This window comes from Gymnoscopelus braueri (assembly GCF_963280865.1).
Source record: "Gymnoscopelus braueri genome assembly, chromosome: 1".
Taxonomy (NCBI): Eukaryota; Metazoa; Chordata; class Actinopteri; order Myctophiformes; family Myctophidae; genus Gymnoscopelus; species Gymnoscopelus braueri.
The window spans coordinates 26,922,719-26,948,713 of NC_137603.1; the positions used below are offsets into that span (position 1 = coordinate 26,922,719).

The window sequence follows — 25,995 nt, forward strand, 5'->3', positions numbered from 1 at the left end:
CTCACCTCAAAGTGGGGTCCCCTGGGGTCCTTGAGGGGGTTCTCAGCAAAATTAGGAACAGTTTAATTTCACTATCACCCACTAGAAGATAGCCCAATGAGAGAATGTATAAGAATGACTATTCCGCTCTCTCTCCTGACCTACAGTGTAGACACTAGACAGTTTGTAGAATTCTGTTCTAAAAGTCTAATCTGACAATGGGGTCTGCGGCCTAGTACGTACGTATAAATCCTGTCCTTGACATGAAAATGTTTGAGAACCACTGCACTGTCTCACAAACGTCATGTGCACCACCGGAACCAAACAGCACACAGACAGTGCATAAAAATGTCACCCAGGAGAAAAAGAAGCACAACTCAAACCACAAAACCCAGGACAGCATTCCAACCAGTGGCCCACAGACAGCTCAGCGAGCACACAGTCAATCTGGAAAGACTTGACTAATAGAAATGGAGGAAGGAAAGACTGTTTACAACGTAAACACTAGGAGGGGGTTGTAGAGTACGGGTGGGGGACTACAGCTCACTGCACTGCTGAACACACACACACATACACACACACACACACACACAGGGGGGGAATGTAAAGGACAGACTACTACACAACAGTACAATATTACACAGAACACAGAAAGTAATCACACCCAATGAACTCTGTTGTATGCGTCACATCGCGACACATTGTGAGCTTGTAGATCGGCATTTTTTTAATGTTAAAAACGTAGAATTTGATGAAAAATAAGTACAGCATAAAATAAGTACAGCAAAATAAGCAAAATAAGTACAGCATAAAATTGTGTTTAACCCATACCCATTATGACCTGAGGCTGATTCTACAAATGCCTTCTAAATCAGTAGTTCTCACTTTTAAAATGTTTCTAAATATCTGCTATTTTTGAATAGCCAACGCAAAACTTTTAAATGACATAGATGCTTCCCCGGTTTTAAAGGATTAACCAATTTAATCCCTATATACATCGGTTATTTGAAAATCTTGGAGAAAAAAAAGAAATTGGAATATTCTTTAAACATTTTAACAACACAAATCCTGTATGGGGCTCTCTGACACATTATTTTCAGATGGGGGTCTGCGAACAAATACATATTAATTTGGGGGGACTTTGACATGAAAATGTTTGAGAATCACTGGGTTAAACAACATGAGCATAAGCAACTAGCCCAAGAAAAAAAGAAAAACGCAAACCGCAACTACCAATATTAACAAGGGACACTTTACAGATAAACAAGACCAAAGTCGCTTATAATAGGCAGACTTGGCAACGCTGTTGGCCGCCTAACAATGGAACCAGCTTATCGGGGTCTTGGTAAACAGTTTACTTCAGGCTTTAACCCACTGAACCATTTCTACACTGACTCAGTCATATAATCTTCCATCAGAAGTTCCCATAGCTATAATACAGTCATAACATAAAACAAATCTTGTAGATAGATCTTGTAGAGGGTAGATGAGAGAAAGTGGAACAGGGAAAGATCTATCTACCAAATTTAAACTAAAAATGGTTACTGATTAGAAAGTTTTATTTTGAACATATTGACATAACAACTGGACTTTTGATGTCAATATTTTCTAAGCATAAATGCTGTAGACGAGTAAAGGGTGGCATTTGGATTCATGAATTAAGGAAAAAGGAGTACTAAAGCCAAAAAAAAAGTTTGAGAAAGTTTTGAGAACCACTTTAAACTCTATTGTTAAAAAACTAACCGTGTTAAGAGAAACCTATGAGGGAGGAAGTAGTGAAAATGACAGAGAGAAAGAGAAAGACAGAATCCGGAAGTCGTGAGAGTTTTGAGATTTATGCTTTGAACAAGAGTGAGAAAAGGAGGTGGGGGGGGGTTTGGGGCGCGATGCCCGATTCTTACTTAGTCGAGCTACGGCGTCGCCGCCACTTCGGGCCGCGCTGCGAGCTTGTACATCCGCTATTTTTGACTGATTTAGAAGGCATTTGTACTAGAATGGACCTCAGGTCTTAACTTTGAAAAAAAGGTCCAGATGGAGAAAGTGTCACTCACCTTCCTCTGTCAGTGACTGAGAAGACGAGCAGGAAGCCCTCCCCTGTCCTCATGTATTGTTCTCTCATGGCTCCAAACTCTTCCTGCCCAGCCGTGTCCAGTACTACACACACACACACACACACACACACACACACACGCGATTGCATTACTATACTTGTGAGGACATAAGTCGCAGTTATAGTTGCGAGCCAGTGTCATGCTCAGTGAATAGCAGATCTACAAGCGCTCAACGCGTCACAAATGTGACGCGCTGTGAGCTTGTATACCGCTATCTGCTATTTACAGCATGCAACACCAACGTGCAACCAAGTATAAATCAGGCTATAGACTTTTAGGGTGGCGATTTTATGAATGCCATTCTTTACAATCCTAACCCTAAACCCCTAAAGCTCAGAGCCTGTGGTGTGAGCTTATAGGTCGGCTATTGTTGTGGTACGCGACACCAGCGTGAAACTAAAGTATAAATCAGGTATAACTTTAACCACCCAACCCGCTATACCTAACCTCTAAATACCTAATCCTTACCCTGTCCCCAACCTGAACCGAAGTGTAACTCTTAACATCTTTTTTAACCATAAAACAACCATTCTCTTGTGAGGACCAGGAAAATTGTCCTCAGTGTCCATTTTTCACATTAACACATTAACTAATATACTTGTGGGGACATTTGGCCCTCACAAGTATAGTAATTGCATGATGAAGAAAACTTTATTGTCCATTAATGGAAATGGAAATTTGCCTTTGGCTCACTGGCAACCAGAATACAAACAACAAAAACACAACTAATACATAGAATACACAATGCAATAAAATACAATATATTACAGGCACACACGCACACAGCTCATGTTGATTTTCTTCATTGTCACATCATAAGTGAAAGTGCGAGTGAAATTATTTTTTTATCATAAGCTTGCAACATTTCACAGTTTCAAGAAAAGAGACATGGGCGGAGAATAGAGGAAGTAACAAGGGAAACAAAGTCAGATAACAAGAAGACACAATATCAAACATACAATGTCAATCGTGAGGTGCTTTGTCAATATAGAAATAAAATGGCAGAGCGCTGTATGCTTCTTGTGCAGTAGAAAAACATTTTTTGCAGCAGATATAAAAAGCAGCAGATATAGAACTTAGTAAGTATAGATAGAAGCATGCATTTAGTTTTATCTTGTTTTTAAGTAAAGCGTTATTTTGTAGAACAGGGGTCTTCAACGTTTTTCAGGCCAAGGACCCCTTAGCTGAGAGAGAGATGAAGCAGGGACCCCCCACTACATATTGCAGATTCAACTTTTTCATAGATAGTTTCAAAAACTTGTCTGACAGCACTATCATCAGTGTATGTTGGATTCAAGTTCATGTTTTTTCAGACATTTAACCACTTAAATTGTCAATACTTAGTAAACTTGACCTTTGACTCCGTACTTGGTCTGCTCTTTTTTCCCTCAATACCAAACCTCTTTGCCGAAAATAGCCAATCTACAAGCTCACAACGCCTCGCAGTGCGAGGCGTTGCGGCGCGAGGCGCCCCTAGGGTGTCTGAGGACTCCCTAGGGGTCCCGGAACCCCTGTTGAAGACCCCTGTTGTAGAATATACAGTGACACACACACTGGTCAGAGTCCTAGCGAACTTACTGTCGAGCCTAGCTGCCCTCTCATCGATCACACACTGCTTGGTGTACGAGTCTTCAATCGTGGGATCGTAGTCGGTGACAAAGTACGACTGTAGGAGACAACAAAAAAATGTACATGACGTGACTCAAAGAGACAACCGTGACATAGATTAACACTTAATATACTAGGCCCCCCTCAGTTTTCCCTTCCCTCTACACCAAATCCCCTCGCCGAAAAATAACTCATCTACAGGTCACAACGTGTCGCAAAGTGACGCGTTGTGAGCTTGTAGGTTCGGCTATTTTCTACAAATGTTTTCCCCAGAATAGGTAAGTGCTAGGGTTAATGTGGTTAATATATATATATATATATATATATATATATATATATATAATATGGATATATGATTAGATGATATATGATATGGATATTCTGTATATCAACCACTTCCTACTTATTTGCAAATAATGCACAGGGCCTTGATGACCGATGCTAGCTCGCACTGAGGAAAAACTGATAAATATGGCCTAACATCAATCATTTTGCTTGTTGTCACTGATTTACATTCACATACAAAACGCATGCTAAAGAGACAGGACATTAGCACATTAGCTTCAACAGTTACACCAATTAGCCTACATCTAAAGCCTGAACATTCCGTTGAGACTTGCATTCTGGCCCAAAATGGTCTCCCGGTAACCAAAACTGGAAGGAGTTGGAAAGAGGAGGAGTCATGCATTTTTCACATTTTTCCAATGTTTTGTAGTCCTCTCTCTCCTCAGAGACCAGTTAAGTGGTGACAGCTGAGCCGAGTGTTCAAACCAACACCCAAAAACACAGACCTTCTAAGAAAATAACAACAAAAGGTCTCTGTCTCCTGAACAACGGAAGTAGGCTACAGCAGTAATATTACAGTAGCATGGTGCTGTTCTGTAAAGTGGCATCGGTGTACTAATAGGCCCATATTCTATTCCAATACCTTTATTCTTTCTATAACTTGGTGTCTGTGATATCATTACTTTTCAAATAGTATAAATAGAGCTTGCGTTGCGTTCTTTGACTGGGAGAAAGCAGACGGTTGATGCAGATAAAATGATGAGGCAGTCAAATCACTTCCCTATCCATGATGTGTGCAGACTGTGCACATTTTCAATCTCTGCATTCGTATTTTCTCACATTTTCCATTATACATCCCTGGCCTGTACCACGCTATGCTAGCTTTTTGTTGTGGTATATGCCTTAGTCAGACACACACACACGCATGCGCTCACGTCACACACACACACACACACGTATGCGCTCACACACACTCTCCCTGCAGCACGTTAAGTACGCTAGCCTCCTCAGCGCTGTGTCACATTCACTCACCACTGCTCAATAATTAATCAGTACTACGCTAACAGTGTGTGTATCCTAGAATGCACTTTACTGCACTGCACTGCACTGCCCTGCGTGTCACTGCAGACACCCAGACCGAGGAAGAGAGAGATGAGGAACCAACTTATCACATGACCTCATAGCTCCACCGCAACCTCCTATTCCAATTCTGTCATCTAACTCTCCCTCTTTCTCACTCGCTCTCTCTCTGCATCCTTCCATGGGGCTAGCAACTGTACAATCCTCAGTGTTAACGTAACCCCCGAGAGAGTACAAATGGGACCAAATGGACCCGGGTCCAGTTGTACTCTCCCGGAGTTAAGGGTTTTTACAGCGTAAGCGCACTATTCGGTAAGAGCTGCTTCCTGTGATGGATGAGGTGCTTTGCAGTGCCAGCAGCAGCAACAACAAGGCCAGGCAACACCACTGGGGGCTGGAGTCTGGCCGGTCACAGTTATTACATAATCACCTAATGGTCATTATTTGAGATAGGCTAATAGCAATTATTTTTGCATAAATCTTCAGAATAGTTTCCATTCATCTGTTGAAAACAAATGTCTATACATTTTTCAAACATTCTCCAAAATAGTGGAAAATGTTCACTTAAATTAAATTCAATGTATACATTTATTAAATATGGCCCGTTTTGGCCGTAGTACATGATTTATTTTGATTCCAGGCTGGAGTTTGGCCTGTGAGTGGTGCTGGCCACTACGGGGGATTCCGAGCAGCGATAGGGCAAGGAGAGAGGGGGCTGGGAGGAGTGCTGCTGGGCACGTTATGACTCAGGACCAAGTCGACAGGAATTGTGTGACATAAGCCAGCCTTGAGTGGGATTATGTCATGTGTGGTGGTCACCCTCTGACTCATGGAGTTTACCAGCCATAATGGAAACACATCCATCACTGCCATTATACTTAACAGATGCATCTGACTGTGAAGGAGACAACGTTAGGCCTTGTATGTTTGTTTGCACCTTATCAGGGCTGCGACTAAAGATTATCTTCTAAGCAATTATTCTATTGAATAATCCAGGAGCATTTATTTAATATATTTGTTTAAAAACAATATAGGCTACAGTATATATCAACAAATCAACGTGAACAAGATTCTAATAGATTTTGAGTAAATAGATTAGACTGATTTAAACCCTTTTTATACTTCGTCGTACAATGGTGTCGAGCAAAAGCATATAGCCGATGCACAAGCTCACAACGAGTTACATGAGCTTGTAGATCTGGTATTGTCAGTTTTTTTTTTAAATCAATGATTTTATCTAAATTATTTAATAAATCAATTAAATCCATTAGTTCCATTTAACAGTCTCACCCCTGCACCGTATTACAAGCATCTAATGGAGTGATTCAGTATCTTCTTTGGGTTTAGTCTGGGTTCAGAAGTGGCCCACAGAAGCAGTGGCGTTCCCAGGAATTACATTTAGGGCAGTACTCGGGAAAGAATCTTGGGGGGAAATCTCGGGGGAAACAAGTTACACTGCACTACACTGACTACAAAACTGAAAAACGTTAATAAAAAACAATATGCAAGTATAATCAATAAATCAATTCTTCAGCGGTGGCCTCTTCATGTTGTAGTTTAGTAATGAATGGCTCAAGCTGCTCTCAGAGACCCTTTTATGCCAGGTGAGTACAGGTGATGGCCCAGACCCCCACCCCTGGCACTCCTGGCGAGGGTCACTATACTGCTGAATGGATACGGTGGTGATTAGCTGCCTGCCCGCGAGAATGGACGAGGAGGCGTGCTAATGGTCCGACGGCCACTATTCCGATTGAATTTTTTTCACTGCCTGTTTTTCAGTCAGTCTTTTACTTTATTTTCTAGGGGAGGCGAGATTTTATTTGGGCAGGCGGCCGCCTGCCCTGCCTCTATGGTGGGTACGCCACTGCACAGAAGTGTTGTGCGTTGGACTTTGATGTGTGCGTGCCATGCTGTCCCCAGAGGCACCATGTGGTCACTACAGTGAATGTGAATGTGATATGGGCTGTGGCTGTGCAGGGCTGACTGGCCAGAGGTCACAGTCACTGTGTCCTTCCTCTGACACCACAAGTGCACAGTAGGGCTGGGCATTAACCCAAAATATGTCACAACTGATAAACAACTTCATCTTGCTCATGTAGGTTCATTGAATAACCGAGAAGCAGTTTTCTTTTATATATATATATATATATATATATATATATATATCAAGGAATCGACAAAAAAAAAACATTCTAATGGATTTTTATTATCGACTAAATCGATTAATCTGATGAACCACTTAACCCTGCATTATACTTTCTTGTACAATGGTAGCGTCCTTTTTTTTTTTTTTTTTTGTCGATCTACAAGTTGTAGATCTGCTTGTAGATCTGCCATTTCCCCCTTTGAAAAAAAAAATGTGTTCATTAATCGTAATCAAGGCAAAAGTTGAACTAATGGTGATATTGATTTGAAGTCTTAGTTCACAGACCACAGACTAGGTGTTGCAGCCACAGGCAGAGACCACCAGACCAAACCAAACCACTGCTGAACATGTTGACATGAACACACTGGACAGCTGACACCGTTCACTGGGCGAAGATAAGCTCCACTGATGGCGGCTGACTGTAGTGACACACACACACACACACACACACACACACACACACACACACACACACACACACACACACACACACACACACACACACACACACACACACACACACACACACACACACACACACACACACACACACACACACACACACACACACACACACACACACACACACACACAGCTTGGAATTGGGGGGCTCAAACCCCCCACATAAACAAACCTCATATAGTATAAATGGCCGTTCACACCAAGCACTATAAGTGTAATGATAACTAAAGAGATATGGTTTTAAAATTCCACACCAAGACTACAACAAAGACAATGGTGAACGATATATAAAGCCTAGTTATAGTTATCAATGTAGTTATAGCGCTTTTATGTTGTGAATGGCCCTCATCTAAAGCCCGACTTATACTTGGTTGCGTGCTGGTGTCGTGCTCAGAAAATAGCAGATCTACAAGCTCACAACACGTCACGAATGTGACGCGTTGCGAGCTTATAGATCTGCTATTTACCGCAGGCAACACCAGGGTACAACTGAAGTATAAATCAGGCTAACTAACACTGAAGATTGTACGGTTGCAGTGGCAGGGGGGCGGGGGGGGGGGGGGGGGGGGGTGACCGTCCATGCCTTCCATAGGGCTCCGCTCAGCAGGGCCGCACTCAGCCTTATACAGCGAGCTTTGCAGGAAGGAAACTCCACCTCTGCAGCAGGGCAGCTGGCCCAGTCGAGCCCTGGAGTGTGTGTGGGGGGGGGGGGGTGGAGTTGGGTGGGGTGGGGGGTGATGTCACAGAGGATATGTTCCCCATCCCCACCTACCCACTGAAGTCCAAACCCTGTCACTCAGTTTACCCCCCTCAGCATTCCAACCATACATACCACCCACGCACACAGTCATATGCGCGCACAGTCGCACACGCACACACACAGCAAATTAACAGTCACACAAGGAAAACATTAGAGTCCTGTTCACCATGAAAAGAGGGTCAGTGGATGATTCTCAGCTGCAGTGCGGCTCTGTGTGCTGTACTGTTCTGTGTGTATAGTGTGTGTGTGTGTGTGTGTGTGTGTGTGTGTGTGTGTGTGTGTGTGTGTGTGTGTGTGTGTGTGTGTGTGTGTGTGTGTGTGTGAAACAACTGGCAAGCCATCTCTTGGGCTTCCAAAGCAAGGACTCTTGTTTTGGTTTATTCAACATTTCAAAAGGTGTAGCAGTGCTAGTCTCTTTCACACACAGGGCACCAAGAGCAGATCTGGACAAAAGATGTCGCCGAATAAAGCTGTGGATTATTCCATTTCATGGTCCTACCATTTAGGGTTATCGTAACTGTACTAGCCTTTGTAGCCTTTTGTACATTATCTACACACAAACTTGACCTGAACCAAGCTTAGAATTAGTTCAACTTCCTAGTAGGGCTGGACGACATAACTTCAAATCAGTATCACGATTATTGCAAACTTCTGCCTCGATTACGATTAACAAACGATTGTGTAAAAAAAGTATATAGCTAAAATAGCTGATCAGCTATTTTCAATTTTTCTGTATGCCACCATAGTACAACAAGGTATAATACAGGTAATCTGTAGCCTGGAATCCAGACTGACTCTGTTCGAACTTAAGTAAAAAGAAAGACGCTGAACCGAGCGAGTCAGTCTGTATTCCAGGCTAGTTAATCAGATGAATCAATTATGTTGATTATTTAAAAAATCTATACATTTATTTTGTGTTGATTCTTTGATATATCAAAAATAAAAACAAAAAAATTCACTGCTTCTTGGTCATTTGATTACCCTACACGAGCCAGATTACGTCGGTTATTGGTTCCAAATATCAGCTTTGATACATTTTCGGTCAACTGCACACTCACAGCCATACTTCCTAGATAAGTAGTACACATACATAACCTACTTCTCAGAATTGACGCACAATGCAACAGACTCTGTCTGAGACTGTCTCTGTGTTACAACTGTTGGCTGCCAGTCTCATCTCAACTAAAAGGAAAACAAGGATGGGTGTGATGTGTGTAGGCGTGCAATAAACGGCACGCTCGCCTCACACCATGCACCCACTTCCTCCGCACACAAGCAGTTTTACGCAACACTATATATAGATCCTTTTCTATCTCAGCCTCTTGTCCCACTTGTTTGGTTAAAGCAGCCACTTTAAAATGTGAACTGACGTAAGAGCAGATAAACAGACCCATGCACAGATTTAGCTGTAGGTGTGCAACAGTTAATCAAACTAATCCATTATAATAATAATAAAATCGATAATCAATACTTTTACGGAATAATCCATTTGTAATCCATCCGTATTTCGGGCATGTCATTATAGGCTAAAAGCTAAATGGAAAAAATAGTGGAAAAAATGGGGGAAATAGCCGACCTACAAGCTCACATCGCTTTGCAATGATACACAGTTGTGTGATCAAGTATAAAACATTGAGAACATCAAGTAATAGATTCGTTGATACCTTAAATCAATTATTAAAAAACGTGCTTCCCAATTATCTGATTAATCGAAAAAGTAATCTTTAGAATAATCACTATTAAGAAAATGATCGATAGTTGCGGTTGAAAAAAAGAAACCAAGCAATCGATTAACAAATGCACACATAGTTGAGGAGGAAAGGGTATGCCTGCCTACTTCATTCAAATTATGAGAATGTCGATACACAGTGAGCTATTACAAATAGTTGTTTCCCTGCCCTGAAATCCTCTCTGAGGAACCACGGCCAACGATTTAAAATGCAGAAGCCGTTAATTACAAAATGTAGATTTAACACCTGGAAATGTAATTATTGTAGAGGAAATGTTGCCAACAGCTGCAGCTTTACAATATCCCTCCCATCCCACCTCATTCCAACACCGTCAGACCCACCCTAGCATACTGTACACCCCCCCCCCCAGTCTCATCCTCGTAAGCTTTGGCCAATCCCTGCCTCTGCTCCTAGTTCTGCTGACAGAGCAATACAGAGCCCTGGCTGTAACCCAGATGTAAGCACCAAGAAGCCAGATAGAAGGTAGTGTGCTGGGTGATATGACTTCAAATCAATATCACAATTATTTCAAACTTTAGCCTCGATTGCGATTGACAAACGATTCCAAAAACATCTAATGTACAAGCTCACAACGCATCACACAAGGCAAACTTTTTTGTATACCAGCATTGTGCAATGAAGCAGCCAGCATTGTGCAATGAAGTATAATACAGGGTTAAGTGATTAATCAGACTAATCGATTTAGTCGATTATAAAATATATTATATTTGAGTTTGAGATCCTCGCGGGCATCCTACAGGGTGACACCCTGGCCCCCCTTCTTGTGTATTGTAGCAATGGGCCATGCGCTGAGACTCAGCAATCAGTGGCAGGGAGGAGACACTGGGGTTCACGCTGGTCCCGAGGAACACTAGGCACAGAGTACATCCCATCGCGAAATCCCGACCTTGGACAATACAGATGATATTGCCCTAGTCTCACACACACAGCAGAGAAACAAAGAGAACTACTACTAGCAGTAGAAATGAAGTGCTGGAAGATCGGCCTCAAGCTCAATGCCAAGAAAACAAAAGTAATGGCATTCAACACGGAGGACAAAACCATTGCCACAGCCAATGGGATGGTGCTCGAGGTAGTCGAGGAATTCAGATATCTCAGTGCCTAGACTGCCTCGACCGAACAGGATCTGAAGGTCTGGAGGGCGCTTGCCTGGAATGCCTTGCATGGGATGAAACCTGACATGGGAGATGACCTGAAAGAGTTGTCTGTTTGTGGCTACGGTGTCGTCAGTATACTGCTGCATGGGGCCAAGACATGGATGTTCACAGGACAGCAGGAAAAGGCCCTGGATGGCGTCTACAAAATAATGCTATGAATGGCACTTGGTGTCACATGGGCTGACTACATCAGAAACGTGGACCTCTACAGGGGCCTCCCACGGGTCACATACAAGGTCAGAGGGTGAGACTGTCTGGGCACTGCGTCAGCCACCCGGAACTGGGGGCGCGCAAACCGACACTGTGGGGAAGGGAGAGGCGCGCACCACCTACGTAGACACTGTGGCACGACAGCAGAGCTAAAAACACTGCAGACTAGAGCTCAAAACCCTGATGCTAGACAGCTGGGTGTGGAGGGCAGCGATTCAGGAGTCCCGAGTTGGTGTTGGCTAATCCGCACTCTCGCATTGCATAACCTAACATGAGCAAGATTAAGTCGGTTATTGGTTCTAAATATCAGTTCAGATATATTTTCGGTTAAATGCCCAGCCCTAGGGGATACATTGCAGCTGACAGGTGAATGCAGGTGTCATGTAAGGTTTGGTCAGTGAGCCAGGACAACCATTTTGGACCCGTCAACAAAAGTGCACACATTTCATTTTAAGCATACAAATGAGATTTTAATGATACATTTTAAGCATACGGATGAGATAACCGTGTTAATAATGTAGCTCTAAGCTACATAAAAAAAGGCATTGCTGGGCTTAAATGTCATCGTCTTAATAAGAGCATGCACATTAAGAGGTTGAGAGCGTGTACTTCAGAGCTCACCGTTTTATAGGAGATTTAACAATGCCCGCACACAGCTGAGCTCTATGAGGCACGTGCTTCGACTAAGCAAGCTCCCTAGACGCTGGCACACAACTGGCCTTGATATGTCACACAGCTGCAGTCTTATGAATCATCAGAGCCCAGGAAGGAACTGGGCATTGTATTGGAAATGACAAATTTGAGTCAACTGTTTGTTAACCACTTTAAGCCCTACTTTATACCTCGTTGTATGATGGTGTCGTGCATAAATATCTGATCTACAAGCGATGCGACACATTGTGAGCTTGTAGATCTGCAATGGTCAATATTTTTGAAAATGTCTGCATTTGTTTTTGCCTATACCGACCAATGCCCAAAATAGTGGTTAAGTATGGAGAATAAACCAGTCACTAGACAGATACCCCTTACTGTAATGTATAGGCCTACCTTAGAAGACAAAATGTATGTCGTGGCTTTTTGTTTTACCATTTTGTTTCTTTGAGTAAACTTTGATTGGGAGCATATGCGTTCAACTTCCTGTACCGCAGTCATGCAGGTTCAACCCCAGGGGCTGGCCGGACCCTCAGCAGCTGTTGGTAATCAGCCATCACCCCGCGCAAATGGCCACCTTCAGAGGTTAACGTTAAGCAGATGGATGCGCACAGCCACTCCTGGCTCATTGCTGCACTGTCTGTACATCTCAATCCCCACATTTGTTTCCTATATCGCCCTCTGGAATCCACACCACCAAGACTGAAGCTGGAGCCAAGAGACAAATTACAATTTGCATTGTGGCCTGTGCACATGCTTGTACGTACAATAGCAGAAACATAAGTGTGAGGGAGTGAAAAGAGAGGGAGAGCAAGAGAAAGAGAGGAGGAGGGAGCGGTACGAACTTCCCGTGGAAACGCCCACTTTTCCCATGAGCTCATGCAAACCCAGAAAGGTCAATTATTCAATACCTAACACACAAAGCGAGCAAGAAAATACAATGTGTCCACCCGCCTTAAAGGTTCACTGGAGAACATTGTCCTCACGCCCAGGGAAGCCGGCAGCATAGTAAATGCTACTGCAGTGCTTTAGTCCAAAACAACAGGACCTCGTTAACCACTTCAGAACTGCTGTACAATGTCATTATCACTCCACATTCACAAGGATTCATTTTTTCACACTTTCAAGAGCACAGCCCGAACAGAGCAAATGAGCCAGCCGTTCCCACACGCTTTCCAACTGCCAACACCCCAATTGATCAATATCTTATTCCAGGAATCAACCAAGGTCCATCTCATATACACACTACTAGGGCTAGACTGGTCGGTGGTGCGATATATGGTCCCAACCGATATATTAGCCAGTATCAGTATCTGCAATTATGCAGCCAATGTGACCCGATTTCTAACCACTTATAAAAAATAAATAAAACATATATAAATAAAATGCAGATCTACAAGCTCACAACACGTGTTGTGAGCTTGCCTTGTAGATCGGCTATTAAAAATAATAATTTGAATAGGGCCTAAGTGGTTAAGTAAAATAAAGTTCTGTTAACCCTAACTGTTTTTATTTATTTGTTTGCTTTTAAGTTAAAGTTGTACAATGCAAGAATCACAAATAACGATTTTTAGCAACCTCTGCTGGTCACTACCGTCACTGCATACAATTTCCCTAGTCCTCGATTACCCAGAATTCCATTCGTTTTCACCGGAAGCCGGAAGTGTTTCAAAAAGCGATCTTTTAATTGTTTTATACTATCTACGGATCGTTTCTCTTAGCCAGTGGAGCATTAGTTACCATGAGCTGTGCTTTCTTTTTCTGTTCTTTTTCGATCTTCCAATCCTACATTATCTTAAAATCAGCGTGAGGTTCCTTTTTGTTAATAGCGCGGTAGTTCCTGGCCAAACAGGAAACCGTTGCGGTAGTTCCTGAGGACGTCGGCCACGACGTCATGACGTTGGCCAGGAACGTCATTTTCCCGGGAAAGTCCCCCCCGTACACGTTCAATAGAAAATATATAAATAAAAGGCTTCCGGGGGTGAAATTCACGGAGTGGGTGTTGTGAAACTTTTGCCACTCGCAAAAGATATACAATTTAACTTTAGTTTTGTTGAAAACGTTACCTAGTATTACTTTAACGGTCAAATACAAACTTATAACAACGTTTGCACTTTTTGACAAAAAAAGATCAGTCCACACATCGATAAATCGGTTGCCTAAGACATCAGCTCAATCAAACTCCAATCAAACTCTATCTGCCCCTCCAGAGAAGCTTGCAGACACCTGCCCTGAGCCTATCTGTCTGGAGTGTCCAGACAGGTAGGCTCAGGGGACTGAGTGTCCAGACACACTCAGTGTCCCCTGAGCCTACAGTACCTGTCTGGACACTCTGGACGTTTGCCCACGTCAAACCACAGGAATGACATGTCCTCAGTGGGGACACCGAGATCCCTGTTTGCCTTCATCATTATAAAACTGCTTGGCTATTCAGAGCATCTGCTTTAAAGTACTATGGTAAACCCTTACAGTAAAAAAGGATGTTGTTCATTGCCTTAACTGACCCAGCATTCCTGCAGAGTATAAAGCAGTGGATGAATGCCCCACCAACCTGGCCCACTGCTGGCTCTGTTTACCCCCTGCTCTTTCCTAGCCTCTTTGGCATTAAGTACTTCAATCACCCTGCTAAATATCAGCGTGCACTGGACTCTGACCTCTTTTGAACCCACTCAAAAGCCCACAATCAAAGAGTTGCCATTTAAAGGCCTCTCTCCCCGAGCTCAAAGCAACCATCCAATGTAGTATGCCTGACTCCACAGTGGTCACACAACACAACTTGTTTTTAATCTCCATTTCACATATATATTAGATTTTCTCATAATCATGTACCTGTGTAAACACCAAAGAGGTTCTCTAACAGGTTACGCGAAAACAATTCACAGAACCTGAGCTGTGTAAACAACCGTTATTGTTCCAGTTAATCATGTGACATCACTAATGTTCCCCTTCCCCGCATTAAGCCTACCCTAAGCCTGGCCATTGAGGGGTTATTGATGTAGCTTTCTCTGTGGCCCTTCAATGTTTTGCTGTGAGCGACAGGAAATAAAGACTTATTATTATTATCACAGTCATTCTGTTTGGACATGCTAAGCCCCCCTGACTGCATTCTGCTCTGCTGAATCTTCATCAATGGCTGCTTTTGTGGAGGTGGGAGAGATCTAGCTCATGTGACACTCTATACACAAGCTGCACACATCATCCAGAGGATGAAACACAGAATAAATACACAGGGAAAAGTGAAGGTGGCTGCTGTATAACATATCCCAATAGTCAATAGTTTTGGGTTGGGAACAGAACAGGGTTTCTTATAGCCTATATGGTCGTTGCTGTAAATAATGTTCTCCTAAGGACAGGAATCAGCAAGAGAGAAACTCAGAGAGAGAGAGAGAGAGAGAGAGAGAGAGAGAGAGAGAGAGAGAGAGAGAGAGAGAGAGAGAGAGAGAGAGAGAGAGAGAGAGAGAGAGAGAGAGAGAGAGAGAGAGAGAGATAGAGAGAGAGAGAATCGGAGGGACAGAGAGAAAGAGAGAATCAAGAGGGAGAGAGATATAGTCCCCTTGCTAGCTGTTGAATTATTGTGATATACTGACCGTTTCAAGACTTGTAGAGACAAATACTAGTACTGCTACTACTGTTATTGTGCTATGAGTTATGGGAAAACAGAGTGTTCCCCTTCTGCTCATTTGTACAAAAGCACTTCTGCAAACGATCACATCAACAAAGTATGAGTGTAACTGAGAGCGACTGAGGTAGCTGGAGTCACTCAAACAGAAGTAAAGGAGAGGATATATGAGTTAGGTATACTTTACCACTGTCCAAAATGCATGGTTCCCACTTCACAGTCCTGCTTAGTGTGTACAGTGTAGGGCAGGGCAATTAACCGAAAATAAATCTAAACCGATATTTAGAACCATTAACCAACTTATAACCGAACTAGAAAAAGTGCTCCTCGGAGCACAGGTCTCCGCCAGGTCAGGTAGGTTATTGTGGCCTCCTGGTGGCGCTATAATAGGCCAATGTGAAAAGGGTGCAATTTGTTCTTAGGCTTTTCACTGCAATCGGACACTGCATTCATGATTTGAGGCATTTTGTTCCAAAAATGTGTTTTGCAAAATTAGACCTGCTGGTGGCGCTATAACAGGCCAATGGTAAAAGGGTGGCATTTCTTCCTCGGCCTAATAGAAATGTGCGTGTGAAATTTCACAGAAATCGCAAGCTGCGTTCATGATTTGAGGCATTTTTTTGAAAACGGACCAATCCTGCAAACTTTGGAAGCCAATCTTAGGCAATCAGGATGTAATATGGGAAATCGGATAGATCCGTGTTAATCACATGACTATAGAGATACTGTGTACCGATTTGTGTGATGTTTGGACAAAATCTGTAGGAGTAGTATCAATAAATGTGTTTTGCACAAATCGGACTCCTGGTGGCGCTATAACAGGCCAATCTGAAACATTTGGGCCAGAGGTTCTGACTTGGCATCCAGGGAGTGTGTTTGCACAGTTTCGCAGCGGCCGGGCCAACTGTGCCGGAGATTAGGTGGTAACGGACGGACAGGACACACGGACGGACGGACGGACGGACAGGGGGTAAAACATACTCTCTCGCCATGCCTTTCGGCCTGGCGGAGACAACAATTGAGAAGCTTTTTTTTTTAATATATTTATTTTCTCAATGAATTTACACGAAATAATTTTGATAGATTTTTTTGAATAGACTAAATCGATTAGTCTGATTAGCCACTTACTGTACAGCGGCGCGTTGAGCTTGTAATTTGTAATTCGTTCATTAATCGTAATAGAAATAATCGTGATATTGATTTGAAGCCATATCGCACAGCCCTAGTACAGAGTATGATTTCTGATGAGTAATATGTCACCTGGCGAAACATATGGGTCTAACCAGGTGATCATCACCTGAGGAACTACCCACCAGATTTGAAAAGAAAGAAGGAAAGGATAGCCTGCCCTATACTTTTCACAAACTAGGAGTATAAGAAAGTCTCACTCTTGACCATCACCATTCAAACAGAGACTGTGACCATCTCCACAGCTACAGAACAATAGGCCTACATTATGACAAAAACGTACACATCACAATTTCTTCAATCTAAACGGTTCCTTTGCTTCTTGTATTTACTGCCAGTATGGAGGAGGATTTGCATTTAAGCTAACAAAAAAACACTACATTGTACTCTACAATAGGCTATTGAAATTATTATATTCTTTTACACTCCATCCTGTGAGAATAGTTCTTATACTTCATTATTTTTAAGTGATTATATTATAAAGCACGCGCTGGAATGTTCCATCCCTCTCCTCTGTTACAACTGCTGAATATGTATTTGATTAGAAGTGTATTAGGCTGTAGACTGTGGGGCTGAGCAGCACAGCACAGTCTGTCAGAGGGAACAAGGCTTCTCATTGGCAGCGTGATAGATACACTGCACCATTACCGTTTTAGGTCAGCCGTCGCAAAACACAGACAGCGGAAATGTTATTACTTCAGCATGCAACTCCTCATAAATAAGACCTAAATGGACATTCTCAACCCTGCCGTCTCCCAGTGCTGCTGCCATGCCGGCCCAGCAAGCTGTGCTCAAGAGTCCTTGCTCAATTTTACAATACATTTAAGTACAAAATTGGGGGGGGGGTATCCTTGTAAAGAACATTTGCTATTCTAAATCAAACAAAGAGCTGTGCATTTTAAATCCCTGTTAACACATGTTTAAATGCTGAAACTGATCATTTAGACAACAGGAATGGCCTCCGTGTTGTGCATGGGGACTTACTGTAAGTTCCCCAACAGTATATCTGACATTTAGAAACGCACTTGTCCAGCAGCTGTTGGCTTGGTGTACATTGGCTTGAGCCAATTAAACATTCTACAACTAAATTGTGTTGATAGCAACTGGCGTAGAGTATATGGAGCCACATACAGTGACTCTGTTTCTTAGATCAGCTGTCCTGCAACAGCTGTGTCACTGCCTCGGTTAAACCCAAACACTACCCGCGTCACGCATCGGACCTTGACAGCTGCCGACCGCCGATCGTGGCCCTAAGATCTACACCCCAAGACAGACTCAGGACCAGTTGTTAGGGGTATATGGAAGCCACACTTTGCCCATTGTCGTCAGCACAGATGGACAGTCATTCCATGGCTGCTCGATCACCTGTTGAAGGTTTGTTCCACTCCATGCCTCACCTCCCTCTGACCAAAAGCAGGTGCCCCACAGTCCAGCTGCCTGGGGTTCTGGACACCGTCTGCCTGCCCAGCGCCAATTGTCTAACCGCCTGGCAGCCAGCTCAGTGCCAGGCATCAGGGACAAACAAAAATATAAGCCCATTCTTGGGCCTCTGAAATGACTCTTAATACATTTTGTATATTGAACCAAAATGGGTTCCCCTGCAGGGGCAAGTCTTTGATCATTTACCCTTTTGTCGGTTGATGAGGTCAAATGTATAAGTCACTCTACATAACAGTGTCTACTAATTGCATACATTTTTAATTGCATGCCACACAACATAGTACATGGACAAATAAATAAAAAAAAGTAATGACAATGACAAAATTAACTGTACTATTTCCTCTAAGAAATTAAATGAAATTAAAACAATAAGTAGTATGGTAAAACACAATGTAGACTGATTAACATGCATAAGTCTGTTAACAGGAAATGTTAGCGGGCAGTTATGAGCGGGATAGTGAAATTCCCACCATGCCACTTTCCCAGAGCCAGTGTTGTTATATGACTCTAAGAGTAGCGATACTGTGGCCAGTTATTCTAAAAGCAGGCAGATGGCTGCATAGAGAGGGATCATCAAACACAACAGTGAAGAACCCACTGCCCTTTCGCTCTGTCCACTATACACTAGTGACAAGCAACAGGGATCATAAGATTAGCATAGGTGAACGTAAAAATGTTTCTCTTTCTTTACCCCTGTCCGGAGTGAAAGACCTAGCTAATAGCTAGGCTATTTCTTCAGCATCTTCATGCTATGCTCTGTAATTTACGCACATTTGTCAAAATAATATTGTCAAGTACGTTTTTCTTTTCTTTTGTGGTAGTTCCTATGGGCCAAAGAGGAAGCCCTTTTGGAGGTGTGCTCCACAAAGGCCCTTCAACATGCGATTCCAATTGAAGGTTGATGTGGGGTTCATGAGGTGTTTTTTTGTAAGAAATAGTCCCCATTGTTGAAGCCAATTACAGGCAAATCCTACTATCCTATCCTATCCTACAATAAAATGACAACTTCTGTCTGTGTGTCCTCATCCATTTTTCTCCTCGGCTGACCAATCGATCTGAACTTGCACACGGGCATTGATCATTGGCACATGAAGAGAGTGACGAAGCCAATTGGTTCACTTTCCCCAAATTTAAGCTGTGGGACCCAAATTTGGGATGATTGGTTCATGATTTTTGCCATGTTTTGTAAAATGGGCCACTCCTGCATTTTCTTGAAGCCAGTCATAGCCAATCAGAATGGGATATGAAAAATCTGAACGATACAGTACATGTTTATAACATGATTTCAGAGATGATGTGTACCTATTTGTGTGAAAGTTTGCCAAAATCTGTAGGAGTAGTAGCAAAAACTGTGTTTTGAAGAAAATACTAAATTGTAAAGATGCTCCTTAGCTTGATATATACTTCATCATATGACGTAATGAGTTGCGAGCTTGTAGATCTACTAGTTTTGATGACAGTATGAGTACAGAAAACAAGCTGGCAGTAGATCAAGCACTGAAACACGCTGTGACTCAAATGAATCATTTTTTAGGTGGACTGCGTCATGAATATTATCTTACCAGCAGATGAAGGACACTCAGTAGAGCCACCATGTAATGTAGTGTCCTCAAGTTACAAATCTTGCCATCTTGATTTATAATTGCACATTGCATGTGGTTATTTTTAAAGTATCTCACGTATCTAGCTGCAGTAACTCAAGTATTTCTCAAGTAGGCTAATTGCTGTGAATGTGTAGGCTTGTATTTGATGAGATGATGGGCTAACATTATTGAACACATTATCCTCCAACATGGGTGGCACATATGCACTTAATATTGGCAACAACAATTAACTACAATTTATTTTCTAAACATCACATGACAATAAGGTTGGCCTATTATGTGATGTAATGCCCCAGTCAGATACCAAGTCATGTTAAACATTTGAGTTAGATTTTTTTGTTCGATGCCATGCATCATGCCTTTCGGCAAAAGTATGAATGAAAAGGTAACCTATGCACAATTTGTTAGCTTTTGACAATCATCAGATCAAAATTATATGACTTAATCGCAATTATTTGTTTCTATTCCTCTGTATAAAACAGCTGGATTAAATTGATAGAAATGTCACAATTCCATCATTATTTGCCATTGTCATGTCATTGTCCACACTATTTTAAACACATCTGGTGTTTCTATTTTTTGAGCATCCAAAATATTGAAACATTTTCATACATTTTCCAATTTCATTTCTTTGTATATTTCAGTAATAAGTTGTGTAAGTTATTTGTCATATCTGTTCTGTGCAATCTTTCTTTACAAAACCTAAAGGAAAACAGAAATCTTTTTTTAATATACATTCATGTTCCAGTGTTTAATGTCAAAAACACAATTATTAATGACAATAATTTGGATGACAATTAGTCAATTAAAATGTCATGACCGTTACAGCCCTGCACACAATCCAAGATGCTGGCATAACTTACAAATGATAACAACATCAACAAGGCAGCAAACAAAGCAGCTTCATTATAAAACCAACTGTCACTCTAAACATGTTTCAGGGCATGTGACTGAGCATGCCAGGATGGCGTACACCCACACCCACACCCATACCATACTGTAGGTATGCGGCTGTTAGCACCCGCATGCTAGTACGCAGTGTTTCTGTAAACAGAGAGTCTGTATGTTCAGGCAACATCAGCTACTATAGTCACCAGGTGTATAAGCCTACAGCTAATGACAATAAATAATGGTATTTTGAATGTCATCTACCTCAAAACCTTCATATGATACACATAATCAGCTGCATAAACAAGAGGAAACCATTTTACAGAACAAGCCAGATGAGAAATATCATCCATTGTTGTTGGTGTCTCTTTGGTGTCTCTTTCTGTTTAACATTAACAGCGCACGTCCCGCATGACTGTGTTGATTTGAAGTCAAGATGTATTAATGCTTTTGCCAAACATGGTTTCTTGCGGCTGCCAATGAGAGTGAACGATATACCCAATTAACCGATAAAGAAAGACCTCAGAAAAAAGTAAAAAGGACAGAAGAGATGAAAGTCCAATCTTGTGTAAAAGAAATATCTGGCTCCTGGTGGAGAGGACCATATTGACTGGTAGGACATACGGTATATATACCCAGCAGGCAACTATTTTACGCCAGTATTTCTGCTGCTATTTATTTTTTTCCCCAATTCTTTTTTCCTGCCTCATCCCTCTGCTATTTTTTACTACGCACCTTTTATATATATTTCACACTGCCACCTTATTATCTGATCTGTTCTTCCGTTTCTCTTTCCACCTTTCTTGAAACTGCAGTGATGGAGCTTGCACTAGAAAGAATTTCACCCACAAGTAACTTCACACCTCTAAACCTGTGATGTGACAATAAAGTTGAGCTGAGAAGCTTAGAACTAATGGGACAACTTGCTTGTCTCTGTAGCATTCCAGAAGACCTCGTCCAAATAGGTGGGAGTCCTGCATTCCCTTGCTTGTGGACATTTCTATGGTCTACCGTCTGACCCATGGCAGTTTGCCAGATTCTGGTGGGTTACCTTGGCAACAGGGAAGGAGCCTGCTATATAAACTTAAGTTGAGTGGGACACGGCACGTAAAATGCACTCATGACATTTGTCACTCTCCACTGTGTGCCGTCTAATTAAAAGAAAGCCAAAATATTCCTTCATCAGTGGTCTTGCGGCTACCATTGTAAAACCACTTTTGAATGTTACATTTATGATATTGAAATCTATGCAATAGTAATTATACTGAGAAGTTAAAAAGACAAGATAATACAGGAACCTGATGCCATAGAAGCTGTGTGTTTACATATCAATAGAGAATTCGTAGGACTCTTTCCACTACAAACTTGTTGCTCAACGGCTCCAACGGGCAACAACACCAACAAAAGCCTTTGCTTATTGCTGAAACCTGAATAGACCCACACCAGCTCTTATTAACAGAACACCAGTGCTTAAAGTAATCTATATCTAGTGACAGGCCAATACGACACAATTCTTTGAACTGAGACAATTGTAGACACATAAAAGGTAGATATATTTATTCAGCCACAGTGTGTGTACAGGTGCATGTTTGACATGCAAGAAACCTGAAAGTGAAACAAACAACAAGTACAATGAAAGAGAGAGGTCTGTCAAATGATTCAAACACTGCTGAGATGAAAGTTCCTTTTTAGACACTGGATTTGTTTTGGTCTATACTCTATAATACCACATGATTTACATTTTCTACTTATTACTGTAGTTATTACTAGAGGGAACTTTGAGATCATGTGAAAAAAATTGTTTTTCACAACACTTAATTCTATAAACTCTATGAACCCTGAGTGAAAACTCCTTTGATCTCATAGGGTTTCACACTGTCAAGCAGCCAGCGTTGTGAGAAATCAACAGGTGACCCTCCTGTAGAGCTGGACAAACAATTTACTCTGGCCAAGGCAACAAACCATGTAGGCTCAAATAGAGCATAATGCCCAGTAGCTCCTGAAGCCTTCAATTATATGTGAAGTGTTAATAATTCCTTCAAAGGGGAAAAGAAAATGGCAACAGTAACACAAATGGAATTCTGTCCACTCTGAATCAGTGGCATGGCATGTGACATATCAGCCAGACAGAAAACTGCCTGTGTCTAGAAATAGGCTGAAGGTATGCTGCGTGAGATGCAACCGCCTAAATATATACACACACACAAACAAACAAAGGCACGCGCAAACACACGCGTGTGCGCACACACACACGCATTGTCAGACCATCAATGTCTTCTTTTGAGAAATGCACATGAAATATCCTCCAGCCCACCACCCTCATCACAGCACCTTGTCTCCACATGCCCAAATAGAACTGCCCTCAGAAGTTATGTTGATTCCATTCAATTACAATGCAGGGCAGCATTCCTTCTGAATGACCTCACATCTAGGTAATCAAAACCATGCCAGAGAGGATGAGACGGAAGTAGAGAGGGAGTAATATGCATGTGAAGGAAGGAAGGAAGGAAGGAAATCAAGAAAGAAAGAAACAAGAAAGAAGTCAGTCTTTGGCATATAGGATCTTACAGTGGTCTATATTGGCGCTTAGCTAAACTACCAGGCTATCCGGATAATTCTATCATGTTATATCTTTTATGTGCTTACCACCAGCTTCATATTAGCAAATATGATTGTGAACACATACACCATGCATAATAATCAATGGTGGTTGCATATATTATAGGCCATCACGACTCCGCTTTTGAGCTTGAAGGTACCTGGTTCAATCCTCGGTTCCTCCTAACTTTGTTTCTGGTTTCTTCTTTCTGCAAGACACCGAACCTCTGCTGCTCATGAACAAGTTGGTGCCTTGCATGGTGGCCTCTGCCATAGGTGTTTGAATGGGTCAAAATGCACATTGTAGTGCTTTGGACTGCAAGACTTCCATCCAGACGACCAATTTGGAAGAACTGCTTGGCCAGCCTTCACAAATGGGGCAGTAGCCCAAGCCCACTGTGTGTTTGTGGAGAGGAGCAAACTATGGAGCACATCATAGAAGTTTTTCCTCTCCAAAGACTGAAAGGAGGAATAGTCACCCTCCATACATTAGACCAGGAGGAAACTGCTTGGCTTAAGGACTTTGCATTTGCTAAATAAAGTGCTTTGGATGAAGGCGCGATAGAAATAAAGGCTGTTTACATCTCAGTCAGACAATCTCAACTAATTTAATCTCATATCATGCCTTGGTTACTCAGAGTAACTTCACTGTTATTTTCTAGTAACATAATTTTTGGGACAACATGGAATGATACCTGCCTGGCCTCAGTAGCATCCCACACGGCCAAACTGACTCATGTTTTCCCCATCTTGGCACACAGACATCATTCCAAATGACTGTGTTCTACAACTTTTGTCTGATGACTCAATGTTATGTCACCCCTATGACATTTCAGCTTGACTCAACTGCATGGCATTAAATGTCACCAACATTTCCCAGGAAACCTGCCATTCTGTTGGTGACATCATCCTTTATCCTTCAGATTCCCCAAAATACCTATGTCAGCATTACGTGAGCGGATAATTCTCATCACCACTCTAATCTTCATTCAACACACACACACACACACACACACACACACACACACACGGGAAAAAAACAATAACTGGGAGTAGATATATAGAAAATGCATCCGTTTCTATACATGTGGACTCAGACTGCATGATAAAAAGTGCCCTCCTCTGAGTGCAGATCTCCAGCAGGCCGGGTTGGCTACCCAGGACTGTGTCAGTCATGGGTCAAGAGAAAGCTGTGGGGGGGAAAGAGTTTGTACAACAGACGGGGCAACTGTTCGCATTCGTGGCGCCCCCTATATGCAGAAGTTTTGGAGGTGCGCTCTATATGAGGCGATTCCAATTTGGGTACGACTGGATGTTGGGTGCATGAGATGACACTTTTGTAAGAAATAGGACCTGGCCTATGTGAAGGCAATTGCAGGTATAGAGTATCACCCTGTTTGACAGTCATTGTCACATGACTCACAAGACAACTTGGGCCTAATTTGGTGGGGGAGCATATTTCGGCAACATTCAGTGACATTTGGAGCATTTGTAGCACAGCCTATATGGGTGTAAGTGAAATCGCTTTTCGTTCTGCATTGTTTCGAGGCTCGGACAGGAGCGAAAATATAATCCCCGCTAATCCCCGATAATTAAGCAATTAATACTATGTCATACTATGTGGCATGTATAAAAAATACTAAGCAGGCTCAGTTGGCCTTGATTTAGGATCAAGATGGCAAGAGAAATAGATCTAAGACACTATTAAAGAGGTGGCAGGAGCTTCACTCACAAAGACAGCTCAACTGGCAAGTGTTTCAATAGGAACAGTCTAACTAACTTAATTTCAATCTATGGGTATGACATCAGTAAATAGTATTGGAAATCGTGGCTGAACGTGCACATTCAATGACCATGGAACAGAAGAACAACTCTATCTTAAGCCTGATTTATACTTAGTTGCATGCCGGTGTGGTGCTCAGTAAATAGCACGAACGAGACGCGTTGTGAGCTTGTATATCTGCTACTTACGGCATGCAACATCAGCGTGCAACTAAGTATAAATCAGGCTTTAAGTGACTGAGAATGTCAATGCAGGACGCGATAAGACCGTGTCAGCAACAAACAGTCTGTCGGCAACTACATGGATAGGGATGTTATAGTAGGGTTGCATTGCATAAACCCCTCATTACAAAGACCAATGCACATTTGAGAGTTCAGTGGTGCAAAAGCCATAGGCACTGTTCTACAGAGAAGTGGAAAAAAGTGATATAGACAGATGAGTCATCCTTCATCATATTCTCCTCGAGTGGGCAAATGCATGTGTGGTGCAAACCAAGAGAATCGTACAGGCCTGAATCCTTGACCCAATGAGGGTGGCTCTGTTATGCTGGCAGGCAGGGGGGGGGTTGATTTGCACTTGTCACTGCAAATCAATACAAAGTTTCTGAGTGATCATCTGTATCGCATGATTAAACACTTCTATCCTGATGGGAGTGGTCTCTTCCAGGATAACAAT

The 25,995-nt window shown here is 42.3% G+C and overlaps 1 protein-coding gene across 1 annotated transcript in view; it reads right to left on the reverse strand.

The window, feature by feature from the left end:
- rras2 (RAS related 2) overlaps window positions 1-25,995 on the reverse strand; it is a 33,930-nt gene that overhangs the window by 4,669 nt on the left and 3,266 nt on the right. Inside the window, exons 2-3 of the mRNA XM_080424819.1 lie at window positions 3,669-3,756; window positions 2,031-2,133 (exon numbers count right to left, since the gene is read on the reverse strand). Of these exons, the coding sequence (XP_080280945.1) occupies window positions 2,031-2,133; window positions 3,669-3,756 (191 nt within the window). The remainder of the gene's footprint in view (window positions 1-2,030; window positions 2,134-3,668; window positions 3,757-25,995) is intronic.